General features: G+C 46.4%; 1 protein-coding gene across 1 annotated transcript; it reads left to right on the plus strand.

Annotated features, from left to right (window-relative positions):
* Window positions 1-6,262, plus strand: bud13 (BUD13 homolog). Its single transcript, XM_036968121.2, has 10 exons — window positions 1-212; window positions 1,386-1,476; window positions 1,619-1,703; window positions 1,794-2,126; window positions 2,605-2,915; window positions 3,180-3,288; window positions 4,706-4,844; window positions 5,168-5,358; window positions 5,716-5,797; window positions 6,022-6,262. The coding sequence occupies exons 1-10, from the start codon at window positions 70-72 to the stop codon at window positions 6,113-6,115; spliced, it is 1,578 nt and encodes a 525-aa protein (XP_036824016.1). The 5' UTR covers window positions 1-69; the 3' UTR covers window positions 6,116-6,262.
* Window positions 6,263-10,976: the final 4,714 nt, after the last annotated feature.

Consider the following 10,976-nt stretch of genomic DNA (forward strand, 5'->3'; position numbering starts at 1 on the left):
CATGACGTTCATTGCACTGTTTGTCCCTCGGTCCTCTCCGTTCCCTAATGTAGGTGGACTGTTTTCAAAATGGCTGCGTCCACGAATGACAGTAAAGGAGCGTCTCTCTCCAAATCCGAGTATCTGAAACGTTATTTATCTGCAGATGGAGACGCCAAGAAGTCAAGGGAGAAGAAGGCTAAAAAGAAAGGCATTAAAACTACAGGAAAAGGGTGAGTATGTGTGAAAACACCGTGGGAATATGGAGTTAAACAGTTAGGCAGTAGCTAACGTTAGCATGCTAGCCCTACTACACTCTGATAAGTTTGTTATGCTAGCCAGCTAACGTTATCTGGTCGATGTTTCGCTGTAGTTTCTAACCTCTGTTGGCGAACTCCAGTAGCTAGTTAACTAGCTGGCTAGCATTAAAAAAAGTTGTTATTTGGCAGTAGTTTCTAACCGCTCTGTTAACGTAAACTCACGTAAACTCGTACATCCCCTTGGTCCGTACAATTGCCCTTATTTTAGAGCCCCAAAAACGTAATACTTCCAGATCAACTGTAATGTCAATATCATTGTAAAGCACAATTTCTCCCATTTCCAACATAATCAATTACTTGACCTAAACGCTGCCCGTTTCTGCATAATTTAAGCAGGCAATGAGCCCCCGTCGGGTCTTTTTAAAAATGGCGGGTTAGGAAGCGAAACTAATGCGTGATAGTGAGACGGAGAGATGTTGTGTGGGAAAATTGCTTTTTTTCACTCGATCTGTCCAACTTATCACCTTATCGCCTCTAAAATGTAAATTAAAACACTATAAAGAGTTTATATAATGTGTCATTACATACCTACTTGGAGGTTTGTGTCGAATTTTAATTGGGTTTTTAGGGCGGTTCTAAAGTGATGTTAGAAGTAAACAGGGGCTTTGAGAATGATCGCATGCAACGATGACGCAAAAAATGACTAGGTATCCCCCTTTACCCCTGTCACTGTCCATTTCTTGTTTTTAATGATGAAAGAAGTGCTACACCTGGTGGAGAGAGATTGTAAGACAGAAATAGTTGCTTTATGTGTGCTGTACGTTACGACATGACACGTCACGATATAACGGAGGGTCAGTTCTCAACTGACTCTTCGTTTAACAGTCTGATGGCCTTGAGATAGAAGCTGTTTTTCAGTCTTTCGGTCGGGTGGTTGTTGTCCTTGATGATCTTTATGGCCTTCCAATACTATAGATCCATTACCATGTTGATCAACGCTTGAATAAAAACCTAGTTCCCACCGCCAATTTTGAAGTCAACACAGTCGCTACAGTCCCATTAGTTTTCTCTGTAGCCTCGTTTAAATGTTGTGGTTGCGCATATTTGTACGGAATGGGGTGAGTTTACGTTACTCGGTCTGAGCAGGATGAAGATAGTAGATGACGATGTGGATTGGAAACAGCTGGCCGGCGAGGAGAAGGGGAACGAAGAGGAGGAAGAGGAGGAGGCGCCAGTGGTAAATAATGCTACATAACTAGCTAACTTCACTGTCACTTTGTTTTCAGTTGGGGTCACCTTTACCAAAAACATAATTTTAGAGTGGCTAGCTAGTGCTCTGATCCACTCACCTGTGTCTCTCGCTCTGTATTGTGTGTCAGGTTGCTGAGGTGATAGACGAGCGTCCAGATGAGATCAAACGCCTGGAAGCCTTCAGGACCAGCAACAAATGGAGAGTGATGGGAGGTGAGCCAGACAGCAGTGGAGGTGCGCTCAGGTGTTGTCCGCTGCATGGTGTGTGTGTGCATATATATATATATATTTCTCTCTGTTCAGCTGATGAAGAGGTCCCAGAGGAGGAGGAACAGAGAGTTCGACACGATTCGCCAGAGCCCCTGTCACTCAGAAAGCAGCGTCATGATTCGCCAGAGCCCCTGTCACTCAGAAAGCAGCGTCATGATTCGCCAGAGCCCCTGTCACTCAGAATGCAGCGTCATGATTCGCCAGAGCCCCTGTCACTCAGAAAGCAGCGTCATGATTCGCCGGACGTCTCTCCGCATAGGAGGATTGGACATGAATCCCCCGATGCGTCTCTTCGTAGACTGAAGCCTAGCGTTCCTCCATCATCATCATCATCATCCCAACCCCCCCACAGGACACACAGCAGAGGTGAGACCTGACCCCTAACCTCTGACCCTGAAATCAGTGTTCTTGGACAAGTTCAGAGGTGTATTCACTTGGAATCAAACTGAGAAAGACCAACCTCAATTTGTCCAATAGAAACAAAAAAAACTCTGTTTGGAGTAAACAGTTTCTGTTGCAAAACGTTTTGCTACAGTTTGCGACTAATGAATACAATCCATGTTAACATCCATTCAAAGACAAATCTCTCTATATAACCCTGGGGTGTATTCATTTAGTACCAGTTTTGCAACGGCAACCATTTACTCCAAATGGAAGTTGTTTTCTGATTTAAAAAGTCCATATTGGACAAATTCTGGTGGGTCCCTCCCTGTTTCATTCTGTTTGGTTCCGTTGGTTCCTAATTAATACTCCCCTACTCTACAGCGTGGGTTGTAGTTCACCACGTTCTTGGTGTGGTTAAGTTCTGAAGTCTTTAAAAAAAAATTTTTTTAAATTTCTTCAGATTCATCTCCGTCCAGGAAAAAAGCAAAGTCTTCATCGTCTGCTCGTGTTGGCCAGCGCTCTTCAGGGTCTGAACAATCCCCACCCAGGAGGCGGGCTCAGAACGGGCCCGGCTCAGACTCAGACCAATCACCTCCAAGGAAAAGGACACAGATGGGAGGGGCCTCTGATTCTGACCAATCACCGCCCAGGAGAAGGCGAAAGGGTGGGCAGAACTGTGATTCTGACCAATCGCCCCCTAGGAGGCGAACCCATGGTGGGAGGGGCTCAGACTCTGACCTCTCCCCCCCTCGTAGGCCTGACCAATCACAGGTGAGCATGTGGCGCTGAAGGGAAGAGGCACAGAAGTATTGGGCCATGTTCAGTTGACATATGTTTTGGAATGTTGCAGATAGAAATGTCATGAATAGAGCCAACATGAATGCCTTATTCTACATGTCAGATAGGCATGTTTGTTCCACATAGCATATTTCTATTTGAACGTTCTGAAACAATGTATCCTGCTGAACATGCCCCTGTCGCTAGGTAGAGAAGTTTTGTGGAAGCTTTGCCCATTCTAACATCTGTGTGTGTTAGTCTCGGAGCATGCTGTCAGGAGCCGCAGCAGGACTGGTATCAGTGGAGGTTCTAAGAAGAGAACAGGAGGAGAACCGACGCAGAGACAAGATCAACCAGCCGCTAGAAGGTACTACTCACACACCACACACACACCCTCCCGCTGTATGTTACCACACACACACCCTCCCGCTGTATGTTACTATAGTACACCAGACACACACACACCCGACACACACACCCTCCCGCTGTATGTTACCACACACACACCCTCCCGCTGTATGTTACTATAGTACACCAGACACACACACACCCTCCCGCTGTATGTTACTATAGTACACCACACACACACCCGACACACACACCCTCCTGCTGTATGTTACTATAGTACACCAGACACACACACACACCCTCCTGCTGTATGTTACTATAGTACACCAGACACACACCCTCCCGCTGTATGTTACTATAGTACACCAGACACACACACACACCCTCCTGCTGTATGTTACTATAGTACACCACACACACACACACCCTCCTGCTGTATGTTACTATAGTACACCACACACACACACACCCTCCTGCTGTATGTTACTATAGTACACCACACACACACACACCCTCCTGCTGTATGTTACTATAGTACACCACACACACACACACCCTCCCGCTGTATGTTACTATAGTACACCACACACACACACACCCTCCTGCTGTATGTTACTATAGTACACCAGACACACACACACACCCTCCTGCTGTATGTTACTATAGTACACCACACACACACCCTCCCGCTGTATGTTACTATAGTACACCACACACACACACACACACCCTCCTGCTGTATGTTACTATAGTACACCACACACACACACACCCTCCTGCTGTATGTTACTATAGTACACCACACACACACACACACCCTCCTGCTGTATGTTACTATAGTACACCACACACACACCCTCCTGCTGTATGTTACTATAGTACACCAGACACACACACACCCTCCCGCTGTATGTTACTATAGTACACCAGACACACACACACACCCTCCTGCTGTATGTTACTATAGTACACCACACACACACACACACCCTCCTGCTGTATGTTACTATAGTACACCAGACACACACACACCCTCCTGCTGTATGTTACTATAGTACACCAGACACACACACACCCTCCTGCTGTATGTTACTATAGTACACCACACACACACCCTCCCACTATATGTTACCAGACACACACCCTCCCGATGTATGTAGTTAGCTAGCGCTAGTCTGCTGTACTCACTAGGTAGTTAGCTAGCTAGCGCTAGTCTGCTGTACTCACTAGGTAGTGTTGGCTAGCGCTAGTCTGCTGTACTCACTAGGTAGTTAGCTAGCTAGCGCTAGTCTGCTGTACTCACTAGGTAGTGTTGGCTAGCGCTAGTCTGCTGTACTCACTAGGTAGTGTTGGCTAGCGCTAGTCTGCTGTACTCACTAGGTGTAATACTATGTTGTGTGTTATACTAATCCATCTGTTCTGTCTCTCTCCTGCAGATGCGTCTCGAAATGCGGAGACTGTGTTCAGAGATAAGAGTGGGAAGCGGAGAGACATCGAGACAGAGAGAGAGGAGCAGAGGAGGAAGGCCGGAGAGAAGGCAGAGAAAGACCTGAAATATGCTCAGTGGGGGAAAGGGTGAGAGAGACTGTGTGTCGTATGAATGTATATTTATCTTTACTATTTTCTACATTGTAGAATAATAGTGAAGACCTCAAAACTATGAAATAACACATATGGAATCATGTAGGAACCAAAAAAGTGTTAAACAAATCAAAATATATTTGAGATTCTTCAAATAAGCCACCCTTTGCCTTGATGACAGCTTTGCACACTCTTGCAATCTCACACCATGGATTAAACAAGTGACATCAATAAGGGATCATAGCTTTCAGCTGGTCAGTCTGTCTGTCATTTACGTGTCTGTGTGTGTCTGTCTGTGTGTGTCTGTGTGTGTGTAGTGTGGCCCAGGGCCAGATGCAGCTGCAGAATGTTGAGGATGCGTTGAGGGAATCCCAGAAGCCTCTAGCACGTTCCTGTGATGACCAGGACCTGGACAGGATGTTGAGAGAGCAGGAGAGAGAGGGAGACCCCATGTTGGCCATGATGAGACGCAAAAAGGACCGAGACAACAAACTACGAGGAGTCAAAGGTGTGTGGGTGTGTGTGGGTGGGGGGGGGGGTGTATTGTGGCTCTAGGGCCACATCGGGATTTCAATGTTCAGCAAAAGGCCGCACCTATTTATTTTGGGGGCTGCTTTTTTTTCTCTACAAGCAATTTGTAGGCCAGAAAAACAGCAGTTATTTGAAAATCTATATAGTAGGTACATTTATGTTGTGTTCTTCGTTTCTGTCAGAGGTCCAGAGTGGCCTGGAGTGGTTTCAACCCCTGGTGTGTGAAGGGTTAAGATGAAACAAATGCTAAGATTCTACTTGTGATGTACCACAGGTTCCAACCCTCCTCGGCCAATCACAATGAATCTCTGACACTTCCTGTTGTTGTTTACAGAGAAGCCTCGCTACAAAGGCCCGGCTCCGCCCCCAAACCGCTTCAACATTCCACCAGGCTACCGTTGGGACGGAGTGGACAGGTACACCTCTCACCCCCTGTGTGTGTGTTGGGGGGGTCTGTGTGTGTGTGGGGGGGGGGGTCTGTGTGTGTGGGGGGTCTGTGTGTGTGTGTTGTGGGTCTGTGTGTGTGTTGGGGGGGTATGTGTGTGTGTATAGCGCCACGCTCATTTATCATTCATATATAATTAGAATTAACATTATAATTACTCTCATATTATTGTGTGTGTGTGTGTGTGTGTGTCAGGTCGAATGGTTTTGAACAGAAGCGGTACACCAGGATGGCTGATAAGAAGGCTGTGCAGGAGATGGCCTACAAGTGGAGCGTGGAAGATATGTAGAGGAGAGATGGAGACCGAGGCGCTGGCTGTTAAGAGAACACCATGAGACTGCTTCAACAAACCCAGCAGGCTCTACATTACACACTGTACTGTGTAAAGGAAGTCAACAATGTGGTTTTTCCTGCTTTATTAAATACTGTTTTGTAACTCTGTGGCTCCTGATTTATATTCTGTTGTATGTTAATAGCAGATTCTGTGAGATGACAACCAGCATCACCGCAGATATCAAGATGAGCCCTTACCCAGTCACATACAGAGTCTCAAGATGAGCCCTTACCCAGTCACATACAGTCTCAAGATGAGCCCTTACCCAGTCACATACCGTCTCAAGATGAGCCCTTACCCAGTCACATACAGTCTCAAGATGAGCCCTTACCCAGTCACATACAGTCTCAAGATGAGCCCTTACCCAGTCACATAGTCTCAAGATAAGCCCTTACCCAGTCACATACAGTCTCAAGATGAGCCCTTACCCAGTCACAGAGTCTCAAGATGAGCCCTTACCTAGTCACACACAGTCTCAAGGTGAGCCCTTACCCAGTCACATACAGTCTCAAGATGAGCCCTTACCCAGTCACAGTCTCAAGATGAGCCCTTACCCAGTCACAGAGTCTCAAGATGAGCCCTTCCCCAGTCACACACAGTCTCAAGATGAGCCCTTACCTAGTCACACACAGTCTCAAGGTGAGCCCTTACCCAGTCACATACAGTCTCAAGATGAGCCCTTACCCAGTCACAGTCTCAAGATGAGCCCTTACCCAGTCACAGAGTCTCAAGATGAGCCCTTCCCCAGTCACACACAGTCTCAAGATGAGCCCTTACCTAGTCACACACAGTCTCAAGGTGAGCCCTTACCCAGTCACATACAGTCTCAAGATGAGCCCTTACCCAGTCACATACAGTCTCAAGATGAGCCCTTACCCAGTCACATACAGTCTCAAGATGAGCCCTTACCCAGTCACACACAGTCTCAAGGTGAGCCCTTACCCAGTCACACACAGTCTCAAGATGAGCCCTTACCCAGTCACAGAGTCTCAAGATGAGCCCTTACCCAGTCACACACAGTCTCAAGATGAGCCCTTACCCAGTCACACACAGTCTCAAGATGAGCCCTTACCCAGTCACACACAGTCTCAAGATGAGCCCTTACCCAGTCACACACAGTCTCAAGATGAGCCCTTACCCAGTCACACACAGTCTCAAGATGAGCCCTTACCCAGTCATACACAGTCTCAAGATGAGCCCTTACCCAGTCACACACAGTCTCAAGATGAGCCCTTACCCAGTCACAGAGTCTCAAGATGAGCCCTTACCCAGTCACAGTCTCAAGATGAGCCCTTACCCAGTCACACACAGTCTCAAGATGAGCCCTTACCCAGTCACACACAGTCTCAAGATGAGCCCTTACCCAGTCACACACAGTCTCAAGATGAGCCCTTACCCAGTCACACACAGTCTCAAGATGAGCCCTTACCCAGTCACACAGAGCACTGCGTATCTGCACCGGCCTGCTTTTTTGCTGCTACAACTTGGTAGATACAAGCCCAAAAAAGAGGAGAAATTGTTTATTTAGGGCCAAAAGTGTGATTAATCATGATTAACTAATGCCATTAACTCAATTAAAATATTTTCAATGTTTGACAGCCATAATGACTACTCAACATTAGATCAGTCAGAATTTAGCCATGATACATCACGGTATTGATTCTCAGTAGCATGACCAATGTGTGTCAGTTATCACCAGAGGGTTCTGTTTGTGAGTCAGTTATCACCAGAGGGTTCTGTTTGTGAGTCAGTTATCACCACAGGGTTCTGTTGGATTCTGTATGTGTGTCGATTGTCACCAGAGGGTTCTGTTGGGTTCTGTATGTGTGTCAGTTGTCACCAGAGGGTTCTGTATGTGTGTCAGTTGTCACCAGAGGGTTCTGTTGTGTGTCAGTTGTCACCAGAGGGTTCTGTATGTGTGTCAGCTGTCACCAGAGGGTTCTGTTGGGTTCTGTATGTGTGTCAGTTGTCACCAGAGGGTTCTGTATGTGTGTCAGTTGTCACCAGAGGGTTCTGTTGTGTGTCAGCTGTCACCAGAGGGTTCTGTTTGTGGCCTGGTATTCATTATGACAGCTTTTCAGCTAAGGCCCTGTCTAGACAGTTCATGTAGCTTTAGTATTCTGATCATGGAGATCTGATCATGAAATTCTGAACACATCATGCATCTACACCAACATTTAAATGTGTCTACCATGTCCAGATCCCCTTTTCTAGCACTCTATTCAAATGCCAGTATGCATTCATGAGAATAGACTAAATATGATGACCCAACAACAACTTGATGACAGTAGCTTACTACTGTAGCTAGCTACCTAGCTACACTACATATACAAAAGTATGTGGACACCTCTTCAAATGAGTGAAATCGGCTATTTCAGCCACACCTGTGACTGGTGTATAAAATCGAGCACACAGCCATGCAATCTCCATAGACAAACATTGGCAGTATAATGGCCTGTACTGAGGAGCTCAGTGACTCAATCTGGCCCTGTCATAGGATGCCACCTTTCCAATAAGTCAGTTTGTCAAATTTCTGTCCTTCTAGAGCTGCCCCTGACAACTGTAAGTGCTGGTATTGTGAAGTGGAAACATCAAGGAGCAACAACAGCTCAGCCAGGAAGTAGTTGGCCATACGTGCTCACAGAACGGGACCGCCCAGTGCTGTAACGCGTAAAAATCATCTGTCCTCTGTTGCAACACAAACTGCCTCTGGAAGCAACATCAGCACAAGGACTGTTCGTTGGGAAACCTCATGAAATGGGTTTCCATGGCCGAGCAGCCACACACAAGCCTAAGATCACCATATGCAACGCCAAGCGTCAGATGGAGTGGTGAAAAGCTCGCCGCCATTGGACTCATGAAACGCATTATCTGGAGTGATGCATCATGCTTCACCATCTGGCAGTCCGATGGACGAATCTGGGTTTGGCGGATGCCAGGAGAATCTTAATGCTACAGCATACAATGAAATTCTAGATGATGATTCTGTGCTTCCAACTTTGTGGCCTTAGGTACCTCTTTCGGCATTACAATGCCCCCGTGCAAAAACCGAGGTCCATTCAGAAATGGTTTGTCGATATATGTGTAGAAGAACTTGACTGGCCTGCACAGAGCCCTGACCTCAACCCCATAGAACACCTTGGAGATGAATTGGAACGCCGACTGTGAGCCAGGCCTAATCGCCCAACATCAGTGCCCGACCTCACTAATGCTCTTGTGGCTGAATGGAAGCAAGTCCCCGCAGCAATGTTCCTACATCTAGTGGAAAGCCTTCCCAGAAGAGTGGAGGCTGTTATAGCAGCAAAGGGGGACCAACTCCATATTAATGACTTCCCAGAAGAGTGGAGGCTGTTATAGCAGCAAAGGGGGGACCAACTCCATATTAATGACTTCCCAGAAGAGTGAAGGCTGTTATAGCAGCAAAGGGGGGACCAACTCCATATTAATGACTTCCCAGAAGAGTGAAGGCTGTTACAGCAGCAAAAGGGGGACCAACTCCATATTAATGACTTCCCAGAAGAGTGGAGGCTCTTATAGCAGCAAAGGGGGGACCAACTCCATATTAATGCCTTCCCAGAAGAGTGGAGGCTGTTATAGCAGCAAAGGGGGGACCAACTCCATATTAATGACTTCCCAGAAGAGTGGAGGCTGTTACAGCAGCAAAAGGGGGACCAACTCCATATTAATGACTTCCCAGAAGAGTGGAGGCTGTTATAGCAGCAAAGGGGGGACCAACTCCATATTAATGACTTCCCAGAAGAGTGGAAGCTGTTATAGCAGCAAAGGGGGGACCAACTCCATATTAATGACTTCCCAGAAGAGTGGAGGCTGTTATAGCAGCAAAGGGGGACCAACTCCATATTAATGTCCATGACTTTGGAATGAGATGTTTGACGAGCAGGTGTCCACATACTTTTGGTAATTGTAATGTAGCTAGCAAAGCTAAAAGGAAGACAGGGTTGGGGAGTAACGGATAACATGTAAGGATTACAAAAACCCAGTAACTGTAATCCGTTACGTTACCAGCAAATATATTATAATCAGATTACAGATGCTTTAGAAAAACGAGATTATTACTTGGAGGATAACGTTTAAATTGACACTACTCTGTTTTCTCAATGACATTCAAATCAGCATTGAAAAAAGTTTGTTCCACCTGAGTGAGTCTGACCACCAATCAGAGACCACTATGATGTCAGAGACCACTATGATGTCAGAGACCACTATGATGACACACCAAATGTGTTTGATGGATCTTGGGAAAAGAGCAGGAAAAGTGTTTTGTAGGTTACAGTCCAAGCTACTGTATGTCTTCCAATGGAGAGACTGCTGTCGGCATCCAAAGATGATCCAACTTGAATAAACGCTTGGAAGTCAGGATGACAGCAGTGGTGTAGTCTACTGCGATACGGATATCACTTATTATTGATATCAACATAGCACATTGATGTGAATCACACTGCTGCTCTCTCATTTAGCTATTTGTGCCTTACGGATTGTGGTTGAATTCAAGAGGTTTAAGCTGCCTATCAATCATTGTTTTTTAAACCAGTGGACAGCCAGTGAAAAATGTGCTCTTGCAACAGCTGCATAGTGTGGATTCCAGCCTATGGAATAACAACTGCATAGTGTGGATCCCAGCCTATGGAATAACAGCTGCATAGTGCAGATCCCAGCCTGTGGAACAACAGCTGCATAGTGTGGATCCCAGCCTATAGAATAACAGCTGCATAGTGTGGATCCCAGCCTATAGAATAACAGCTGCATAGTGTGGATCCCAGCCTATAGAATAACAGCTGCATAGTGTGGATCCCAG

This window comes from Oncorhynchus mykiss, chromosome 29 (assembly GCF_057628025.1).
Source record: "Oncorhynchus mykiss isolate SJ-2025 chromosome 29, ASM5762802v1, whole genome shotgun sequence".
NCBI classification, from domain to species: Eukaryota; Metazoa; Chordata; class Actinopteri; order Salmoniformes; family Salmonidae; genus Oncorhynchus; species Oncorhynchus mykiss.

Bases quoted from the DNA above. Each gene is read 5' to 3' on its own strand.
- bud13 (XM_036968121.2), top strand. From the start codon at position 70: ATGGCTGCGTCCACGAATGACAGTAAAGGAGCGTCTCTCTCCAAATCC. The intron at 1,704-1,793 runs GTGAGCCAGACA...CTCTCTGTTCAG, and splicing joins CAAATGGAGAGTGATGGGAG to CTGATGAAGAGGTCCCAGAG. The intron at 3,289-4,705 runs GTACTACTCACA...TCTCTCCTGCAG, and splicing joins GATCAACCAGCCGCTAGAAG to ATGCGTCTCGAAATGCGGAG.